The 23836-nt window shown below is 35.1% G+C and overlaps 1 protein-coding gene across 2 annotated transcripts in view; it reads left to right on the forward strand.

Annotated features, from left to right (window-relative positions):
• Positions 1 to 23836, forward strand: part of ERO1A (endoplasmic reticulum oxidoreductase 1 alpha) — a 53219-nt gene that overhangs the window by 24616 nt on the left and 4767 nt on the right. Inside the window, 8 exon segments of one of the 2 annotated variants that reach the window (NM_001103348.1) lie at positions 6614 to 6734; positions 8841 to 8887; positions 11596 to 11607; positions 17513 to 17539; positions 17659 to 17751; positions 18603 to 18849; positions 19340 to 19409; positions 23743 to 23829. In NM_001103348.1, the coding sequence (NP_001096818.1) occupies positions 6614 to 6734; positions 8841 to 8887; positions 11596 to 11607; positions 17513 to 17539; positions 17659 to 17751; positions 18603 to 18849; positions 19340 to 19409; positions 23743 to 23829 (704 nt within the window). 2 annotated transcript variants of the gene reach the window in all.

The raw sequence follows: 23836 nt of genomic DNA on the forward strand, positions 1-23836 counted from the left end.
ATGCATTAGAACCATTTGATTTATGGATTTTTAAATTAGATTTATAGATTCTCCCAGTCTTCCATTTTTTTTTAGTATCTCCTTTTTTGTAAGTTTACTTGTTAGCATTTTAATTGGCTAAACAAAATTAAACTGAGTTGAGTTTTTGTATCCTTCTTTGTTTCTTTTGGAACAGACTAATGATTTTTTTTAAAAAAATCAGTGAAAAGAATGATATAGATCATTTTAAATGTAAGCAAAAGATGAATCTGAAACACCCCCCTCCCCAAAAAAGGGAAAAGAAAAAGGGAAAGTACTCGTATTTAATTTGTGGCTTTATTTTGGGGAAAAAAAGTACATAAACTTTACTTAATGAAAACCATGACCACATTTTAGCAGATACATATGTGTAATCCATTGTTTCTAATTCCCAAATCTGAAACTTTAAAAAATGACTATTTTTCTCCTTAAATTTAGTGCAGATTCACTCAGTATGAATATTCATGTTTTTTTACTACAGAAATATTTATGTGTTTATTTAAAGGTTGCTGCCCCAATCTCTGCTGGAATAATATTCAGCATATGTTGCATGTACTATATTACTGTTCTAAAATCTGAAAAGTTCTGAATTTCAAATCACATTTGGGCCCAAGGGTGTTGGGTGAAGAACTGTGGACTTATACCTAGTGTGTTAGGCCAGTAAGGAAAGGATGATAAAATGCTCTCCCAACCCTAATTTTCCCATCTTTTCGGCAAGGATTCTTTGGTCTAAACATTGCTATGTGAGATAAAATTCACCTTGTAACATGGCAACTTATATTTTTATTAGGCCTGCAGTATTAGAGAAAGAATGGGAATACCTTTACCAAAGCGTCCTTTTAAAGCTACATGCTTACTTTTGTGTCACAAATCAGTAATTCACTCTGTATATGATGGAGTTCTGTTATCTTGGCTGAATAACTTGTCCACATATTTTTGTTTCTTCTCTTACAGGAAGGTGAATATATTTTTTTAAAAAGGACAGCTTTATAAGAAATAAATAATGTATGTAATGGTAGGTAGAGGATAGGTATTTTGTAAATCTTTTTTTTTCATATATTATTTTTATTTTTCTTATAACAAGTCTATAAGGTAAGCATTTGTCTTACTTAGGACTTGGGTTTTTTTTTTTGTTGTTTATAGCCTTTCAGTATTTTTTTTAATTAATTATTTTAATTGGAGGCTAATTACTTTACAATATTGTAGTAATTTTTGCCATACATTGACATGAATAAGCCATGGGTGTACATGTGTTCCCCATCCCGAATCCCCCTCCCACCACTCTCCCCATCCTATCCCTCAGAGTCATCCCAGTACACCAGCCCTGAGCACCCTGTCTCATGCATTGAACCTGGACTGGCAATCGGTTTCACATATAATAATATACATGTTTCAATGCTATTCTCTCAAATCATCCCACCCTCACCTTCTCCCACAGAGTCCAAAAGACTGTTCTTTACATCTGTCTCTCTTTTGCTATCTCGCATATAGGGTCATTGTTACCATCTTTCTGAATTCCATATATATGCATTAGTATACTGTATTGGTGTTTTTCTTTCTGACTTACTTCACTCTGTATAATAGGCTCCAGTTTCATCCACCTCATTTTACTGATTCAAATGCATTCTTTTTAATGGCTGAGTAATATTCCATTGTGTATATGTACCACAGCTTTCTTATCCATTCATCTGCTGATGGACATCTAGGTTGCGTCCATGTCCTGGCTATTGTAAACAGTGCTGCGATGAACATTGGGGTACACGTGTCTCTTTTAACTCTGGTTTCCTCAGTGTGTATGCCCAGCAGTGGGATTGCTGGGTTGTATGGCAGTTCTATTGCCAGTTTTTTAAGGAATCTCCACACTGTTCTCCATAGTGGCTGTACTAGTTTGCATTCCCACCAACAGTGTAAGAGGGTTCCCTTTTCTCTCTACCCTCTCCAGCATTTATTGTTTGTAGACTTTTTGATAGCAGCCATTCTGACTGGCATGAGATGGTACCTCAGTGTGGTTTTAGTTTGCATTTCTCTGATAATGAGTGATGTTGAACATCTTTTTCATGTGTTCGTTAGCCATCTGTATGTCTTCTTTAGAGAAATGTCTGTTTAGTTCTTTGGCCCATTTTTTGATTGGGTCATTTATTTTTCTGGAATTGAGCTGCAGGAGCTGCTTGTATATTTTTGAGATTAATTCTTTGTCAGTTGCTTTGTTTGCTATTATTTTCTCCCATTCTGAAGGCTGTCTTTTCACCTCGCCTATAGTTTCCTTCGTTGTGCAAAAGCTTTTAAGTTTAATTAGGTCCCATTTGTTTATTTTTGCTTTTATTTCCATTACTCTGGGAGGTGGGTCATAGAGGATCCTGCTGTGATTTATGTCAGAGAATGTTTTGCCTATGTTTTCCTCTAGGAGTTTTATAGTTTCTTCTTACATTTAGATATTTAATCCATTTTGAGTTTATTTTTGTGTATGGCATTATAAAGTGTTCTAGTTTCATTCTTTTACAAGTGGTTGACCAGTTTTCCCAGCACCACTTGTTAAAGAGATTGTCTTTTCTTCATTGTATATTCTTTCCTCCTTTGTCAAAGATAAGTTGTTCATAGGTGCATGGATTTATCTCTGGGCTTTCTGTTTTGTTCCATCGATCTAAATTTCTGTCTTTGTGCCAGTACCATACTGACTTGATAGTACTGTCTTTGTAGTATAGTCTGAAGTCAGGCAGGTTGATTCCTCTAGTTCCATTCTTCTTTCTGAAGATTGCTTTGGCTATTTGAGGTTTTTTGTATTTCCATGCAAATTGTGAAATTATTTGTTCTAGTTCTCTGAAAAATACCATTGGTAGCTTGATAGATTGCATTGAATCTATAGATTGCTTTGGGTAGTATACTCATTTTCACTATATTGATTGATTCTTGATTCATGAATCAAGATTGATTCTTGATTCTTCCAATCCATGAACATGGTATTTTTCTCCATCTATTTGTGTCATCTTTAATTTCTTTCATCAGTGTTTTATATTTTTCTATATATAGGTCTTTTGTTTCTTTAGGTAGATTTATTCCTAAGTATTTTATTCTTTTCATTGCAATGGTGAATGGAATTGTTTCCTTAATTTCTCTTTCTGGTTTCTCATTGTTCGTGTATAGGAATGCAAGGGATTTCTGTGTGTTAATTTTATATCCTGAAACTTTACTATATTCACTAATTAGCTCTAGTAATTTTCTGGTGGAATCTTTAGGGTTTTCTATGTAGAGGATCATGTCATCTGCAAACAGTGAGAGTTTTACTTCTTTTCCAGTCTGGATTCCTTTTATTTCTTTTTCTGCTCTGATTGCTGTGGCTAGAATTTCCAAAACTATGTTGAATAGTAGTGGTGAGAGTGGGCACCCTTGTCTTGTTCTTGACTTTAGGGGAAATCCTTTCAATTTTTCACCATTGAGGATAATGTTTGCTGTGGGTTTATCATATATGGCTTTTATTATATTGAGGTATATTCCTTCTATTCCTGCTTTCTGGAGAGTTTTTATCATAAATGGATGTTGAATTTTGTCAAAGGCTTTCTCTGCATCTATTGAGATATGGTTTTCATCTTTCAATTTGTTAACGTGGTATATCACATTGATTGATCTGCAGATATTAAAGAAACCTTACATCCCTGGGATAAAGTCCACTTGGTCATGATGTATGATCTTTTAATATGTTGTTGAATTCTGTTTGCTAGAATTTTGTTAAGGATTTTTGCATCTATGTTCGTCAGTGATATTGGCCTGTAGTTTCCTTTTTTTGTGGCATCTTTGTCTGGTTTTGGTATTAGGGTGATGGTGGCCTCATAGAATGAGTTTGGAAGTTTACCTTCCTCTGCAATTTTCTGAAAGAGTTTGAGTAGGATACGTGTTAACTCTTCTCTAAATTTTTGGTAGAATTCAGATGTGAACCCATCTGGTCCTGGGCTTTTGTTTGCTGGAAGATTTCTGATTACAGTTTCGATATCTGTGCTTGTGATGGGTCTGTTAAGATTTTCTATTTCTTCCTGGTTCAGTTTTGGGAAGTTGTACTTTTCTAAGAATTTGTCCATTTCTTCCAAGTTGTCCATTTTATTGGCATGTAGTTGCTGACAGTAGTCTGTTATGATCCTTTGTATTTCTGTATTGTCTGTTGTGATATCTCCATTTTCATTTCTAATTTTGTTGATTTGATTTTTCTCCCTTTTTTTCCTTGATGAGTCTGGCTAATGGTTTGTCTATTTTATTTATCTTCTCAAAGAACCAGCTTTTAGCTTTGTTGATTTTTGCTGTGGTCTCCTTTGTTTCTTTTTCATTTATTTCTGCCCTAATTTTTATGATTTCTTTCCTTCTACTAACCCTGGGGTTCTTCATGTCTTCTTTTTCTAGTTGCTTTAGGTGTTGAGTTAGGTTATTTATTTGATTTTTCTCTTGTTTTTTGAGGTAAGCTTGTATTATCATGAACCTTCCCCTTAGCACTGCTTTTACTGAGTCCCATAGGTTTTGGGTTGTTGTGTTTTCATTTTCATTCGTTTCTTTGCATATTTTGATTTCTTTTTTTATTTATTCTGTGATTTGTTGGTTATTCAGAAGCATGTTGTTTAGCCTCCATGTGTTTGTATTTTTAATAGTTTTTTTCCTGTAGTTGACATCTAATCTTAATTAGAAATTTGAGCTTTTGTCATCTGGCAAAATATGGTTATAATAACTTTATAAAATGAAGTTGGAGAGAGATGAAGTATGTCATAAGTAAAATTATGAGTCAGCTAATGTTTATCTCTAATGAGGCAGAACATTAAAAATTTAATCATTCTTTGGTGGTTTGTTTTCTGTCTTAAAATACTAAATGCTGAGTATTATTTATTTATTTTGAAAGCCAGTGTTATTTTTTATAAATTTATTATAATTTGCTATACTGAAGCAATCTCTATAGTACTATTAATAATTGAGATGAACAGAGTTATCTGTTCCTAAACTAGGTGATTCCATACAGATTTGTTTTTAAAGTTTTTATTTTTATTTCTAGTTATTTTAATTGCTACTTTTACCTTGAACTCTCAGTTATTTCTAGGTGCTATCACTGTGCTGTTTCCAGAAGCAAATTCCCTTCTAATTTATGACTCTAATGAACTGCGAATTGGGTTAAAAATAACCAAGCTTAGTTTATCTTAATTTTTTAAATGAGAAGTAGATACTGTAGAGAGCTTGATGGACTGTCATGTGAGCACCTTTTGGCTCAGATTTTTGTCATCCACTTTGGTTGCTTTGAGGCCATTTTCACTCCCTTCCTCATTCTTTGTTAGTTCATGCTGTTAAGCTTTATAGATTAGTTATTACTGTATTATTAACTAATTCCATAAGGCAACTGGAGGACTAGGGGTCATATTTTTTTGGTTTCATTTTAAAGTTTTAATACATTATACAAATTTATAGAACATGTAAGAAACCAATATCCCACCAATTTTGGTGTGGTTTTCATATATATCTATAATTATCTTTTCTATAGTGCTTATCTTTTCATTTTATTAGGTTGCCTTTGTACTTAATAGTTCTCTTGATTGTAAAGTGGTCTATTATATATCATAATACCAGTGGAAGTGGAAATGGAAATGTTAGTTGCTCAGTTGTGTCCAACTATTTGTGACCCTGTGGACTATAGCCCACCAGGCTCCTCTGTCTCTGTAATTCTCCAGGCAAGAATACTGGAGTGGGTTGCCATTTCCTTCTCCAGAGGATCTTCTAATACCACTAGTTAATATTTATTTTACTCTTATTATTGTTCTCAGCACTCTGCATCTTTAAACTTCTTTAAGTCTCACAGTAACACTATGAGTATTATCCCCATTTTACAAAAGAGAATTTACATGACTTGCTCAGGGTTTCAAAGTCAATAAGTAGTAGGTTGTTTGTTGTTTTGCCACTCAGTTGTGTCCAACTCTTTGCAACCCCATGGACTACATCATGCCAAACTTGCCTGTCCCTGGCTCCTAGAGTTTGCCCAAACTCATGTCCATTGGGTCAATGATGCCATCCAGTCATCTCATCCAGGTACTCTGGCTCCAGAGCCTGTGCTTTGCTCTGTTGGACATTTAGGATGCTTCTAATTTTCCCTTTTATAAATAATACTGATACAGATATCATCCTGCTTATAATTTTTTGCATATTTAGGATTATACCTTTGGGACAGCTGTGTAGTGGTCATGTAAAAAGGAAGTGGTACTAATACATCTTCACTTACCTCAGTTACTTATGAACTGCTTGTGGTTAATGTGATGGGAAATGTACATATATTCTTTGCCCGGATAGCTTACTGGAATCGAATTACTATGTTCCTTCAATTCTGTAATTCACATACTCCCTTTTTTTTTTTACCTTTGTAAAACCAGGATGCTTTTGCCACTGGTGTGTAATTTAATGTGGATGTTTTTGTTCCTTCTTCTTTTCCCTTGTATTTTTCTCCTTAAAAGGTGTTTTTAAGTCCCAAATGCATTGTTAACATTTGTAGTGCCTTAGAATCAATGCAATACAGTCTGTCATACTAGCTTTTTAAGGTAACTGAAAAAAAAGACAGATTATTATAAAACATGTTGTTTTACAGATATACAGTCTCCTGATGCTGAGTATGTCGATTTGCTCCTTAATCCCGAGCGCTATACGGGTTACAAAGGACCAGATGCTTGGAAGATATGGAATGTCATCTATGAAGAAAACTGTTTTAAGTATGTGTCATTTTCAAAATTCCTGAAAGATGTGCTCATTTCTCTTTATAAACAAACAGAATCATACTGACTTAAAATTACAAATCAAATTCACTTTATTAAAGGATGTATTTGGACATAGTAACATATTCATTCATTAATCCAGTTTCCCTCTGGGGAAACATGTAGACATGCATGTCAACAAATACTTCTTTTTTAAAAGACTTAGAATAATATTAGACTTTTATGGGAGTGTTGTAGGCATTTCTCAAATGTTCCTTAAGTGGGTTATAGAATCTCAGATGAGCTAACCTAGAGCCAGAGAGATGATATAGTTAGTGCAGGGAATAAATTAGGGTGTATAGCTGCATATTCTTTTCGGTGCTCTATACTCCTCTTTTTTTGTTGCTGTGGTTATTTTACCTGCTTTCAAATTAAAGTTAAGTTCTTTTCAGAGAAAAATATTACTTATTATAAATAAGTAATATTTGAGCACTCCTGATGTGCCAGTTGTTGTGTTAAATATGTTATAAACATTTCCTCCTTAGTCCTTGTAACAACCCTGTGCTGTAGTCATCACTGTTTACACATGGAGAAACTGACACTTGGAAAGGTTAGCTGATTTGTCTAGTGTCAAAGACATAGTAAGTGGAAGAACCCTCTTTGTCCTCCTACTGGCTACAGTGGAAGCTGTCAGTTTGAACAGTGGGAGACTGAGACATGCTTCAGGTTTTCCCACTTGTAAGCCTCTAGGCTGTAAACAGGGTACTTATTGGGTTTTGGTAGGGACGTGTGTGTGCACATGGATGTTATGCTATCTCAGAGGTGGGGATAATTCTGGGAAAATTTCTGGAGTTTCCAAGTATGGCAAAAATACTTTTTACTTTTCGTGTCAAATATAAGCATTTGAGATCAGCAGTTTCTTTTTTTGACTTGCAGAATTTCTGCAATTTAGAAAGTGGAGAGTTTTCATTATTTACTCATTTCTGCCATGTGTTAACATTTAAATTCTCTTCACTCTTATTAGGAATGTTTGATTTATAGAATTTATTGACTTATTTTAGAGGTTTTTTCCTAATTTTTTTATATAAACTAAAATAGAGCCCAACTAAAGCATTTGTTAGATTTTGTATTAGTTATTAGTTAGTTATTGTTTCCTAATTGATTTATATCATTGTCCGCATAATATTTCTAAAATACAATGTAGGAGGCACTAAAATTGACTATGTTAAAACATAGCTTACGTGTTCTGTTCTCAAAGTGTCTCAAGTTGTGCGATTGTAAAATAAATACAGTACATTAAAATGATCCCTATACTCTAGTAGTGATACTAGATTTAATTTGGGATTTAAAAACATTTTAGTGACATTACTCTCTTTTTTTCTTATTAAGTACTTATAAAAACTTATTTTAAACTTATTAAAACTTATTAAAAACCATCTTTATTGAAATTATAACAAACTTGAGGCCACAGAGCAAATTGATAGACTTAAAATTATCAAAGTGGAAAATAATCTAACCACACTGTTTTTATCCCTTTTTATTTTAGTGCTTGTATTGAGTATTTGCCTCTTTTTCCTGCTTGTCTTTGAAACGAGTATATTTTATGACATACATATGTATATAACATATATAAAAATATGTTAGTAACTAGGAGAAGAGCTTGACTGGTGTTTTTTATCTTCGTTTGAAGAAATGATTATGAAATGACTTTTTGGCTGCTACAGTGGGAAAAGATCAGAAACTTTATCACTAAAACAAATAACCATCCTCCCTTATAGCAGTTAGAAAAAAGAAATATTTTATAAAATCAGTAAAACAGCTTGATTTTAGATATAGTTATTAACCAATGCAAGAGACATAAGAGATGCGGTTCAATTCCTGGGACAGAAAGATCCCCTGGAGGAGGACATGGCAACCCACTCCAGTATTCTTGCCTGGAGAATCCCATGGGCAGAGGAGCCTGTCCCTGAGGTTGCAAAGATTCAGACACGACGGAAGTGACTGAGCACACATGCACACACATAATTAGTAAAAAACTTTCTGAGGTAATTTCACTTTTACTTGACTAATTATAGCATGATGGGTAACATATTTATATTTTATACTTTAATTTTTTGTTTCTAGGCCACAGACAATTAAAAGACCTTTAAATCCTTTGGCTTCTGGTCAAGGTAAGTTATTTATTTGCCCTGTTATTTATTGGCTAGTGAACTTTGGTTAGAAGGAAGGAGGAGGCAAGAGAAGGATTGGCAGGAGCATTTGAGATCATATATTCCTGTTTTCACAGAAGTTATGACTCATTCTTGCAGAGAAATTGGTGTTGAAAATATTTACACTTTAGTAAGGAATATTTTTGTAATGAATGTAGACTATCATAGGATGAAGTTTAAATTATACATTTTTTATATATTTTTGCAGAATGTGTGCGTTCAGGCTTTCAGTTATTTTTACTCATCTTTTAGTTCAATGAATATCCAAAAAACTTCTGCCTCACTTCTTCCTAAAACTTGAAATTATTGTATATCTTGGGAGTCTGATTTCAAATTCAGTTGACTTTATATCTCATTAACATTTTTCATTTTCTGCTTATTCTCAGGGTCTGGCTTAAATGCTTTCTTGCCCACCCCATCAATTTCTCTGCTCTCCCCTAACTGGCAGTAATCTTTCTCCCCTCATAAAATGATCTTATGTATTATTTTGTTCCTCTTTCAGCTCTTTCCACTTACTAGCATTATTTTACTACTATTTATGTATCTATTGGCTTCCCAGCTGGTTCAGTGGTAAAGAATCCGCCTGCCAAGCAGGAGACTCGGGTTTAGTCCCTGGGTTGAAAGATCCCTTGGAGAAGGAAATGGCTGCCCACTCCAGTATTCTTGCCTGGGAAATCCAATGGACAGAGGAGCCTGGTGGGCTGCAGTCCATGGGGTCGCAAAGAGTCAGACACGACTGAGTGACTAAACCACCACCACCATCACCATGTATCTGTTAATCTACCCTAGTACTTTGGACATATGAGTAGCATTTCTAGGTTTCATCCCTTAGTATAGAGCCTGAAACTAATAGATGGATAGTTAGTTAAATGATCAATGAAAATCGCCCTCCTCATTTAATGGTCTTGTCTACAGTAGTGAAAATCACTTGTTCCTTCAACAAATGATTATCCACTATTTACTATGTGTTAGGCACTGGAGAAGGCAATGGCACCCCACTCCAGTACTCTTGCCTGGAAAATCCCATGGATGGAGGAGCCTGGTGGGCTGCAGTCCATGGGGTCACTAAGAGTTGGACACGACTGAGCGACTTCACTTTCACTTTTCACTTTCATGCATTGGAGAAGGAAATGGCAACCCACTCCAGTGGTCTTGCCTGGAGAATCCCAGGGACAGTGGAGCCTGGTGGGCTGCCGTCTATGGGGTCGCATAGAGTTGGACACGACTGAAGCGACTTAGCAGCAGCAGCAGCAGGCACTGGATAGGTGCAGAGGGGATGTAAAATTGAAAGTCACAAACCTTTCCAGTCTATAATAGGCAGAACAATTTGTTGAATAAATCATTTTAAGTGTATCATTTCAGGCTTTCTCCCTAGGAAATACATATCCATGTTTTCTGAATATATGCTTACTGATGAATTCTTTGATGTACTTTTAGCAAATGTGGAATGGTTTTCATTTTTAAAATTTATTTGAAAAACTGCTGATCTTATAGAGTCAACAAACAGAAATTTACTTCTGGAAAGCAGTGAGATTGCATCATTCCATAAATGTTGGCAGACTAGTCATTCTTAGGTTAGAAATGAAAGAATGTCTTTAAACATGGCTTATGAAGTCACATATGGTACTCAGTAGAAACTATTGATTTAATATCAGATGAGATGCAAATTCCTAGGCAAGAGATGATCTTCACTCTTAAGTGAAGTCAGTCACATTATGATCTGATAAGTTAATTAACCACCTTTGCTTATTTTAGATAAATGGGAACAACGTCAGTGTTTATCATCAGGGAACTGGTTAAATGAGTTATGGTATTTTTATATAGTGGAATATAGCCATTCTTAATGTTGCTGAAAATTTTGTATTCATTTATATCAGTGGTGATCAATAGCACATTTAGGAGATGAAGCAGGTATTAGACAGTATGTATTAATATATTTTTTTATAAAAACATAATTAGTATAATATCTCACTATCCTGTACACAAAGAAAAAAGACACCAAAATGCAAATGGTATTTATCTTTGGGCACAGGGAGTTATGAATGATATTTTTTATTTTGTCTTTGTCTTATCTTTATAATATATATTTGCAATGAGCATCTGGTACTTTAATAAATGATGACATTAAATAAAAGTGGCAAAATGAAGGCAGTTTTTCAGCACTTAATGAGCAGCTGCATACAAACTGCTGGACTGTGCATATTTGGATCTTACACATACTCTTTAAAAATATTGCTGAATAAGGTAAATTTTTATAACGTCAGTTCTGCGAGTTTTGAAGCAAAAACACAGATCCTTAGCAGACACTGTCTTATAGCCGTAGGATAAATACATAAGTAAAAAGGCTCTGACAGCCAAATAACTGTGAGTCCTTGAGATATTTAAGAGTACTCTTAGATGATAGATTACATTTCTCTTTCCTGTCAGCCCACATTAAATCTTGAACAAGCTGAAACTACTCTTTATCCAGGCTCTTGGAAATGAGGCCATTTAGTTAAATTAGGCATAATTCCTTTTATGACCAGGAAGAGTTGCATTCACAAGCATATCACTCTCAGATGGCATCTCTGTGGGTGAACTGATGGACTAAAAGTAATGGAAGTGTGGCATTTTAAAAGGGGCATCTGGAAGCAGTTTTCAATAATATAACTTTTGTTTTCTTTTTTCAGGTAAAAGTGAAGGTAAGTATAATTTCTTTATCATACATGACTGATACGAATTTGCTTATATTCAGAGGTTTGTGGGCAAACTTGTTTTTTCTTCCCACACATGAGACTTGAGAAGTTACTTTTTATTTGTTTATCTAAGATGCTGACAGGGACAGCATAGGTTAAAGGAAAAATGACTCTTTGTGCCTGGGATCAGACAGTAGAGACAGGCTGCCTCAGACTCTGATAATTCACTCATACATTTTGTGTGTGTGAAAGTGAGGCATTTCCTGGCCTCTGTCAGGGAAAATTTCTTCTTTATTGACTGAATCTGGGATCTGCTGGGTCACCCATAGGAAGGTTCTAGGCATGATCACTGAGGAAACAATAGAATGGGAAAGACTAGAGATCTCTTCAAGAAGATGAGAGATACCAAGGGAACATTTCATGCAAAGATGGGCTCAATAAAGGACAGAAATGGTATGGACCTAACAGCAGAAGAAGATATTAAGAAGAGGTGGCAAGAATACACAGAAGAACTGTACAAAAAAGACCTTCACGACCCAGATAATCATGATGGTGTGATTACTCACCTAGAGCAAGACATCCTGGAATGTGAAGTCAAGTGGGCCTTAGGAAGCATCACTACGAACAAAGCTAGTGGAGGTGATGGAATTCCAGTTGAGCTATTCCAAATCCTAAAAGGTGATGCTGTGAAAGTGCTGCACTCAATATGCCAGCAAATTTGGAAAACTCAGCAGTGGCCACAGGACTGGAAAAGGTCAGTTTTCATTCCAATCCCAAAGAAAGGCAATGCCAAAGAATGCTCAAACTACTGCACAATTGCACTCATCTCACATGCTAGTAAAGTAAAGCTCAAAATTCTCCAAGCCAGGCTTCAGCAATACGTGAACCGTGAAATTCCAGGTGTTCAAGCTGGTTTTAGAAAAGGCAGAGGAACCAGAGATCAAATTGCCAACATCCGCTGGATCATGAAAAAAGCAAGAGAGTTCCAGAAAAGCATCTATTTCTGCTTTATTGACTATGCCAAAGCCTTTGACTGTTTGGATCTCAATAAATTGTGCAAAAATTCTTCAAGAGACAGGAATACCAGACCACCTGACCTGCCTCTTGAGAAATCTGTATGCAGGTCAGGAAGCAACAGTTAGAACTGGACATGGAACAACAGACTAGTTCAAAATAGGAAAAGGAGTATGTCAAGGCTGTATATTGTCACCCTGCTTATTTAACTTCTATGCAGAGTACATCATGAGAAACGCTGGGCTGCATGAAGCACCAGCTGGAATGAAGATTGTCGGGAGAAATATCAGTAACCTCATTAATGCAGATGACACCACCCTTATGGCGAAAGTGTAGAAGAACTAAAGAGCCTCTTGATGAAAGTGAAAGAGGAGAGTGAAAAAGTTGACTTAAAGCTCAACATTCAAAAAACTAAGATCATGGCTTCTGATCCCATCACTTCATGGGAAATAGATGGGGAAACAGTGGAAACTGGCTGATTTTATTTTTTGGCCTCCAAAATCACTGCAGATGGTGACTGTAGCCATGAAATTAAAAGACATTTACTCCTTGGAAGGAAAGTTATGACCAACCTAGACAGCATATTAAAAAGCAGAGATATTACTTTGCCAACAAAGGTCCATCTAGTCAAGGCTGTGGTTTTTCCAGTGGTCATGTATGGATGTGAGAGTTGGACTGTGAAGAAGGCTGAGTGCTGAAGAATTGATGCTTTTGAACTGTGGTGTTGGAGAAGACTCTTGAGAGTCCCTTGGACTGCAAGGAGATCCAACCAGTCCATCCTAAAGGAGAACAGTCCTGAGTGTTCATTGGAAGGACTGATGTTGAAGCTGAAACTCCAATACTTTGGCCACCTGATGTGGAGTTGACTCCTTTGAAAAGACCCTGATGCTGGGAAAGATTGAAGGCAGGAGGAGAAGGGGACAACAGAGGATGAGATGGTTGGATGGTATCACCAACTCAATGGACATGAGTTTGGGTAAACTCCAGGAATTGGTGATGGACAGGGAGGCCTGGTGTGCTGCAGTCCATGGGGTTGCAAAGAGTCGGACACGACCGAGCGACTGAACGGAACTGAACTGAGGCATGATCAGAGCGTTGATCTACTGGCTTCTAAGCCTGTGCTGATTCTTGGGTGTAGATATCATTGCCAGTGCTTTCAGTTATTGTAATGCCCCAAGTTTTAACATATTTTAGATTTACTGTGTCTTTTTGAGAATATTTTTGCTTTATGAATAAGATTGAAATGATTTTTGTTATTCCTTAAGGCCACGTGTTTAGCAATATGAGAAGACTCAGCAGTACGTAGCTTTACTCTAGCTAGATGGGATTGTTAAAATGTAAAGGATCACTTTTCTCTCATTCTAAATTCTCTTCTTTTTAAAAAAATTTATTTATTTATTTATTTTTGGCTGTGCTGGATCTTTGTTGCCATGCAGGCTTTTCTCAAGTTGCAGGAAGCAGGGCCGACTCTCGAATTGTGGTGCGTGGGCTTCTCATTGCCGTGGCTTCTCTTGTGGCACTTGGGCTCAGTAGTTGTGGCTCCTGGGCTCTAGAACGTGGGTTCAGTAGTTTGGTGCACGGGCTTAGTTGCTCTGTGGCATGTGGGATCTTTCCCTACCAGGGATCCAACCCATGTCTCCTGCATTGGCAGGTGGGTTCTTTACCATTGAGCCAGGGAAGCCCACCATATTATCTGTCTTCTGAGCATTATTTTTACAGGTTGCTTTAGATAACAGAATCCTAAAGTCTTATAACTTTGTTCTTTTATTATTATATTTTATTTTATAGTAATGGTAGCAGCTAAATAAAATATACTTTATTTTATAGTAATGGTAGCAGCTAAATAAAATACTGAATCATAACTATACTATTTGGAAGAGAAATTCTTTAGTGTATGATTATTTTTGCAAAGGTGTCTCATATTTTGTTACTGTTAGTGGTGATCCTATAATTTCCAGTTATGAATAACTTTATTCCACCTTGGGTGTTCCCAGTTCTATGCTATATTCTGGCTACATTAAAAGAAGCTATTTCACCAGTGCAGAGCGCCCTTCCTCCTGGGCCATGGGGCATGGCCAGAAAGGTGGCCACCCCCTCACCCATCATGCACCACACATTGGTGGGGAACCTGGCGCTGAACCATTGGTAGACGACCTGCTTCTGGGTCAGGGTTTCGTATGTAGCAGAGCAGCTGCCTCACTGCTATCTACTGAAAGTCAGCCCTCAACACAAGGGTTTATTTTAAAAATTTAATAAAATAAACATTTTAAAATAAAAAAAAGAAGCTATTTCAGTTTTTTAATACCATTTCAAGATCTTAACCTGTCTCATTATGAAAGTAAAGATGGTTAACCTGTAGAGGCTATCCTTAGAGAAAACATCTTATTTATGAGTGTAATTTTAAGTGTTCATTTTGGTAAAATATGAAAGCTGACATATTAGGCGATTATCTAACTGGATCATATTCACAGACAATCTACTTCAGGACTATAAAACTGAATGAAAATTCCTTTGGAAGACTAGGTCCTAACTTAAAAAAAAAAACAAAACCCAAAACATAGAGGTTCCCAATAAGGAAACAAATTACTTGTAATCCCACAACCCCAAAATAATTGACATTAATAATGGCTAAGAAGACATGCCAGTACTTTTCAAAGTAATTTGCAAATATGAGTTTATTTAATCCTTCCAACAATTCCAGGACATTTTGTTAGGATTTTTATTTCCATTTTTATAGACAGAAAATGAATCCCAGAAAGTTTTAGCAACTCAGCTAAAACCATATGATTTGTAAGTAGCAGAGTTTGGGATTCAAATCAGGCAGTTTGGTTCAGGGTCTATGCTTTTAACTACTTCATACTGCTTCTCTGCTAACATTTTGATAATTATTATTATTTTCATGTTTATACCAGTATTTTTGTAATATATAAATTATAATTTTATATATTATTATTAGCATGTCAGCTTGCTTCCTCAGCCTGTGTCCTCATCAGCTCAGGCTGCTCTAACAAAATACTATAAGCTAGGTGGCTAAAATAAAAGACATTGATTTTCCCAGAGTTCTGGGGGCTGGGAAGTCCACGGTCAAGGTGCCAGCAGATTTGGTTCTTGGGGAGGGACCTCTTCCAGGCTTACAGATAGCTGTAAAGATACTGATTCCATCATGGTGACCCCACCCTCATGACCTCATCTTAGCCTAGTTATCTCCCAAAGACCCACTTCCAAATACCATCATATGGTGGGGGGAGGAAGGGGAAGTTTAGGGCTTCTACATATGAATTTTAGGGGGGGACACAAACATTCATCCATAACAACTTAGATTTCTAGAAATGGATTTACTGGATCAAATGATAAGGACATTTTAGGCTCTTGATACATATGACCAGAAGATCCTTTTTGTCATTGAAAGGGTGTGCTAATAATTTACACCCCTTTCAGTCATTGTGCCACCTAGTTTTACCTGACTCTTGTCTAAATTAAGTACCATATTTCTTCTTTACTCTTTAAAGTTCTATCTTTACAGTTTTAATTTGCATTTTAATTTATTTTTTCATGAAGGTATAGTTGATGTATAATGTTATATGTTTCAGGTGTACAACATAGTGAGTCAGGATTTTTCAAGGTTATATTCTAGTTATAGTTATTTAAAAATATTTGCTTTGTTCCCTGTGTTGTACAAGATATGCTTAATTTGCATTTTTATTATTAGTGTGACAGAACAATTTTTATCTGTTATTACCATTTGTGTTTTTCCTTTATGGATTCTCTGTTCATATTACTCGCCCTTTTTAATGGGTGCTTTGGCATTTTTATTTGGTGTATGAACTTTTTATACACTTAAGATATTATCCTTTGTTGCATTTGCAACATACATTTTACTCAGTTTGTTTGCATTTTGCTGATGTTTGTAAAGTTTTCTGACACAAATGTTTTAAGTTTTTATGTAATCTGTAAATATATAAATGCATGTTTATTCTATTTGTCATTTCTTCCATTACTTTTATGCTTGTTTGGTTCATTATTAACATTACTGTAAACAACTTTGGTGAAAAGGACCATATAGTACAGTGTCTGCCCTCTCTAGTAGATTAGACATAGAATGTTCACATAGGTATAATGTTTCTTATGCCTTTTTACATGTTATTTCAAACAAACCTTTTCATGCATTGTCTGTGTTCCACACGCTTGGCATTTTAAGTTTTATATTATTCAGTCCTGGTAACTGGTATTCTATCATGTTAGCTCAGGCCTTGCTGTGCATTTTAGTTATTTCAGGTTTTAAAAATTCTGTAGAACATAATCATCTTTCTACGTATTATCCCGCCACCTCCATTTTGAGTTATTTCTTTAGAGCATAATTCTAAGAGCAATTATCAGGTCTAAGTATATGAACAGTGATTGCTGTAGATCATAGAACATAAGTGATATTTGGTTTTTGTTACATTTCCTTAAATTGTTCTTTTGAAATACTGCATGGCATAAAATACTATCAGCTATAGACTAATAATATACTTCGAATTTTATAATTTTGACTTCTCTCATTTTAAAAAGTGTATAATGTGTTCTTAACTTTTATAACATGAATTGTTATTAAGGCTAAGTATTTTTCCATGTATAGGTTTACTATTTAATTTCTGTGTTTTGACCTCATATAAAACACTTTATCCAGAAGTTATAAGGCTAGGGCCACCTAAGGCAATGCTAAAGCCTTCTAAAGACTGAGCAACTGAGTGGCGCTTAAAGTGAATCCATACCAAGAACATTTCTCCTTTGCAAACAAGACTGGGACCTTTAAATTGCTGTTTGGCACAAATTTGCTATAATATTTTAAAACTTTTGAAAAATGTATATTTTGCCAGTTTTACAATCTTGTGACTTATTTTTCTTTTAATTTCAGAGAATACTTTTTACAGTTGGCTAGAAGGTAATTGGACACTTTTAAACAAATTTAATTTTTTTTTCATTTTAAAATACACATAAAATTAATTTTATATCTTACAAGTTTCACATATGAAATTTCTATTTCCAAATTACCTTTTGTAGGTCTCTGTGTAGAGAAAAGAGCATTCTACAGACTTATATCTGGCCTCCATGCAAGCATTAATGTGCATTTGAGTGCACGGTATCTTCTACAAGGTATATAATAGTCACTTTTATTCACTTTACCACACTTAATTTCGGGTATTCTTAAAATCTTCTTGGTGTTTACCTGGATGGGAAAAGATTGGCCCTGTTAAATATTAGGCAGGAAAAATTAATTCCTAAGTGGCAGTAATCAGGAATGTGGAACTGTGAACATTATCAGGAAAAGTTCAGCCTGTTCTTAGCAGTCTTCACTTTCTTTTGGGAAGCTGCTCAAAATCATACACATCACTTTGGAAATGTTCTTTCGTTTTGTTGTGGGAATTGAAATAGCTTCTAAGAGCAAAGTTGTTTTCATTAGACACTACTGTATCTGAATCCTTATGTTTGCATGTCAGCTTCAGGCCTGCAGTTTAATGGGTAAAAGCGTTTTTTTTTTTTTTTGCTGCTCTTCATGCTTTACAAGGCTGTTGAAAAATGAGAGCATGTTGGATTTTCATCAGTAACATGTTTATTCTAGAATTAAAGTATCTCTTACTTTAGAAACAAAATCATATAACTTTAATTAGGACTTCAAACTCATTAGTAATTTCAGATAGTCATCTTTGACTTCTGTATCTTGGTTTTATGAATATATTTATATTCAGAAATTTGATTAGATTAGTCCTGGTTTCTCAGTAAAGTAATTGAGTTTATTTTCCTTTTAAGTATGGGTTCTAGAAGATAAAATATTAATATGAAACTGTTAAAGGCTCAATTATGTAAAGCAGTTTTCATGGTTGTATTGATTATACATTTTAAAATATAAAATAAAATTAGCTTCTGCAAGCATAAATAACCTAATATAAGTACAATGAAACTTAATTTTAAAATTCGCTTTTTAATATTTAATTCTTTCTTCTCAGATACGTGGTTGGAAAAAAAATGGGGACACAACATTACAGAATTTCAACAGCGATTTGATGGAATATTAACTGAAGGAGAAGGTCCACGAAGGCTTAAGAACTTGTATTTTCTCTACTTAATAGAATTAAGGGCTTTGTCTAAAGTGGTTCCATTCTTTGAGCGCCCAGATTTTCAACTCTTCACTGGAAATAAAGATCAGGATGCAGAAAACAAAATGTTACTTCTGGAAATACTTCATGAAATCAAGTAAATTGTGTATTACAACTCATACAACTTATATATTAATAAGAGTGACAAGTGATATCCAAAATTAAATTCTTAAGTAATCAACTTAAAATTATCTAAAAAATAATTAAAAGCTAATTTTGCTCATAGGTCTTTTAAAATTGAGTTTTGGTTTTATTTTCATTTTGATTTTGTACTAAGAGGTGCATATTTTTAGTTTTAAGAACCGTTCTTTTGGTATTTGATACTTGGCATTATTTTTATATTTAGTTGAACAGGTTGGGTTTGGGCCCTAATTCTACTATGTTATACAGTTAGCTTGTATATTGAGGATAAGAATTTGTTGGGGGCATCAGAATTTTGATTTTTACTATATGTTCTATTCTGTTGTACTTGTATTATTCATCACTGACCAGCGAAATGTTGTATTAGCAGGACTTTTAATATTTTATAATACATGAAATGATTATTTTTTTTGTTTTATTCAGAGAATATGTTTTATTTAATGCAGGTCATTTCCTTTGCATTTTGATGAGAATTCATTTTTTGCTGGGAATAAAAAAGAAGCAAACAAACTAAAGGTAATAATTTTATACTTTTAATTTAATTTTTAAATGTGAACTCACATGCAGATATGACTATAAGGCCATGTTTTTATTCCTAACAGTAAATCCGAATATACTTCTTGAAATTATAAGAAAAAATCAGAGTCATAATCTTTCTTTTCCTCAAGAAAAAGAGGAAGTCCAAAAGCAGGTCCAACTTAAGATTTAGTCTGTGTTGTTTTCAACATAACAACGGAAATGTGTGTGTGAATGTACTCTTTACAGAAGGGTTTCATTTCACACTGATTCTCGTGTAGTAAATAGAGCTTACGAATGAAAGGAAAGGGATCTAGGGCTGGAGAAGCAGAAACTGTCTTCTGCTGGAGAGAATTCTGAAAATAGTTTTGGCTAAATTATACGATGTTCTTTAGGGGGAGCGGGCGTAGTGTTGCTTTGTCATTCATATCATTCCCTGGGAACTAAAGGCATCTAGGCCTTCTTAGGTGGCTCAGTGGTAAAGAATCTGCCTGACAATTCAGGAGACACGGGTTCGATTCCTGGGTTGGGAAGATCCCCTAGAGAAGGAAATGGCAACGCACTCCAGTATTCTTGCCTGGAAAATCCCATGGACAGAGGAGCCTGGTGGGCTACAGTCCATGGGGTCATGATGAGTCGGACACAGTGAGTGACTGCACACACAAAGGCATTCAGGTCCGTCAGCATGCAGTCCTGGAAAGAACAGAAGACCTGAGATCGCACAGGATGGGTTCTGGTCTTTGTCTTGCCTCTTAATGGAGGTATGACTCCAGGCAAGACCATCTTTGTGCCTGTTTGCCTCAAAATACAACAAATAAGAAATTTCATTGAAAAGATTTATTAAATGCTCATTGTGTGTAGAGTGTGATTTTTGTCATTAAAGGGAGAGATGGCTTCCATCCTCAAGGGATTTCTAAGTCTTCTTGAAGACTTAGAAGGGCTTCCCTTGTGGCTCAGCTGGTAAAAAATCTGCCTGCAATGTGGGAGACCTGGGTTTGATCCCTGGCTTGGGAAGATCCCTTGGAGAAGGGAAAGGCTACCCACTCTAGTCTTCTGGCCTGGAGAATTCCATGGACTATACAGTCCATGGGGTTGCAAAAGGTTGGACATGACTGAGTGACTTTCACTTTCACTTTGAAGACTTAAGTAAAATTATATTATTGTTCTCAATTATAAAGGTATAGGTAAGTAAAGCAGGTGGTCCTCAGTAGAAGTGGGCTTGATCTGGTGTCATCAGAATATTTATGACAGTCTACCTTCATTTCTAATTTTTTGTTTCTTTCGATATTGAAAGAACCTTATTTTTTATAGCTTGCAAACAAAATACTTTTTGCATTCTTGTTTTTTTTGCTGTTAGATAATAGTTATTTTTGACTGCCTATCTACCTCCTACTTAAAGCATTCTTGCTAGAAATACATACCTCAGTGCTTATATAACCTCCCAAACAGCTTCCAGGAACTTAGAAGTGAGGGGGAAGATGCTGTAATGACTTTTTTTCCCCTACTATTTTTGCTATCTGTCTTATTTTTAGTACACTTGCTGGTTTATGGAGAGAATGTTTTGACATCTACTTGTTTTATATTGTGCAGATTAGAAATACTTCTCACATTGTTTTATCGAAACTCCGAAATACTCAGCTTTGATATCCTATGAAATTTAACACATAGTTTTTCTGAGTCCTTTTACAAGAGAAGAATAAAACACCAAGGAAACTTGTTGATATTGGTATTAACTTTTTTTTGAAATTGTAGTTTATAGTGAACATCACGGATTTGAACAGTCATAAGCTTATTTTAATATCTCTTGTCTCCTTTACACTCTATCAGTGTATGGTTATAAGTAGAGGACTTGTATGAAAGAGAAGTGTTCAGTGTTCACTTCAACACAGAATAGGATCTCACTTGAAGGCTTATAAAACATCTGAGAATTGGGTGAGAATTGTGTTTTAGCCAACTGGTTTCATTGAATATAGATCACAGTGTTTAACCACAGAATGTTTGATCATTCTCCTCACTGACTGTAATTTTTAGTATTGATCTTAAAACTATGTGTATTAACAAGGAGAATTTGTAAGGGACTTAGGGTCTGTTTATTTTAAGGATAATACATTTTTCTAATCTGAGTTAATTTTAGAATATACTCAGGTTATTGGACATGGATTGTTATTTGTGGAAGTCATAAGGATTTTCTCTTTGTTCTGGTCTAGTAAATTTCTAGCTTATTAATTTGGTTCTTTTATATTACATTCATTTAAGCATTTGTGCTTGGTTTTAATTTTACAATGTTACTTTGACTCTTGTTAAGCAACCACGTTTATTCTTCATATATGTCATACAAAGACTCAAGAGCTGCCACATTCAGGTATTTGAATTAGTGAACATAGATTCAGATACTGAGTTTAGACACTGTACAAAAGCATGCCCATTGTTTAGAGGCTTCTAAGCTTTAAAAGTGTAAGTCTAAGTCAAGAGCTTTCACGCCTTTCCACATGATAATAGTGTTTTACTAGTGAAAATATAACTGCCAAAGTCCACCGTGCATTTATTGACACTTGTAAAGTAAAAGCTGTGTTTTATTGACCACAATATTTATATCCATTTGGAAATTTATAGTGTGTACATGTGAGCTATTTGTTCTGTCTATATACAAATACTTGTCTACTCAGGGATTTTATAGACTTTTACACCAACTATTAATCCTCCAGAGGTCAGCACCTCATAGGATGGGAACATCAACTTCAGAGTAATTTTAGTGCTCTGTTTCTGTTTTTCTTGTTAAAAGTGTGAGTTTTCTTTAATTTGAAGTTGAAATACAAGTTTAAAGGAAACTTCAAATCACCAAAAATCTACTTAGAGTAATATTGCTGGGTAAATATTTTTTAAAAGTTGAAAATTAGAATTACTTCTTACTTATTCTAAAGGGTATAGAAATACACGATATAGAATATTGCTAACATATGGTAACGTTTAATATTAATAATTTGGGCTTTGTATTAAATTAATAAGATATAAGACCTGGGACCTTATTATAAATCTTTTACATGGTACAGCTGTTGACTGTTTCAGTCTCAGGCTGAATGATGCATCTGGGGAAAGATGTCTCCAGAGTGAACTGAGGTCTGCTTTGAATAGTAGGTTCCAGTCTTTGCTGATTTATTCCCACTTTTAGATCTTTGCTTATGTTCTCTTCTGATTGAGCTCAGTGTGTGGTTTAGCACAATAAAAACAAGCAAACAAAATTATTACCAAATTATAGGCCATTTGATATAATGAATGTTTCATCTGAAATGTATGTCAGATTTCCTGCTTCAAGTACTGTAAGCCTGGGATTCCACTATAAATTCAGGACAGGGGAGTCATTGGAGAATTAATTAATAATTTCCACTGGTGTGAAAGAAGGATATGTTCTTGGCTTCCTTTCTTTCTTCCTTACCCCTTAAAGACATATACTGTTTTTGGATGAGTTTAATGAGTTTCTCTCTGAAACTTGGTGGAGGGTACATGGATTTCACTCTGTTCTGTAGATTTTTGTATGATAATAAAGTATGAATGATAATAATAAATGGTAAAAGATCTGGTTGTTTTTCCTTATACCAGAGAGAAGGGCTTTCATTTAACTATTATGAAACCAAAGGTTTTTACTTGTTGCTCCTTCCATTATTTATTCCTTTCTCCCTTCCTTTTTTTCTTTTTTGGTAAATGATGTCATACAACCTCTGCCCCCTCTCCTGATACTGACATGTGGTTAATAATCACATACAATAGAACATCTCAACTCATTTACTTTGTTTATATTTACAGATAGTCTAGTTTTGGAGGCAGGCAGTCCTGGGGTTTAGATTTGCTATTTACTAGATATGGGAATTTGGGCAAGTTACCTAGCTTCTCTGGACCTTATGTTTTTAATTCATTAGCTGTAGATTGTAATAATACCTTGGGCTTCCCTGGTGGCTTAGCTGGTAAAGAATCTGCCTGCAACGCGGGAGACCTGGGTTCGATCCCTGGGTTGGAAGGATCCCCTGGAAAAGGGAAAGGCTACCCATTCCAGTATTCTGGCCTGGAGAATTCCATGCATTGTATAGTCAATGGCGTTGCAAAGAGTCAGACACGACTGAGTGACTTTCACTTTTGTATTTGTGGTGAAGGTGAAATACAATTGTATGTGTAAAGATTCTGGTGTGTAGGAGGTGTTCCGTGTACACTGACTTCAGTTTTCTTCCCTTCTTTGGTGCTCTCCAGTGCTTTGCAAACAGTGAGGCACATAGAAGGCACTCAGAGATACTTAGTATTTGACCATATACTACATCTTAATAAAATTTTAAATTATTTTTAGGAGGATTTTCGACTGCATTTTAGAAATATTTCAAGAATCATGGATTGTGTTGGTTGTTTGAAATGTCGACTGTGGGGAAAGCTTCAGGTAAGCA

This window comes from Bos taurus, chromosome 10, assembly GCF_002263795.3.
Source record: "Bos taurus isolate L1 Dominette 01449 registration number 42190680 breed Hereford chromosome 10, ARS-UCD2.0, whole genome shotgun sequence".
Taxonomy (NCBI): Eukaryota; Metazoa; Chordata; class Mammalia; order Artiodactyla; family Bovidae; genus Bos; species Bos taurus.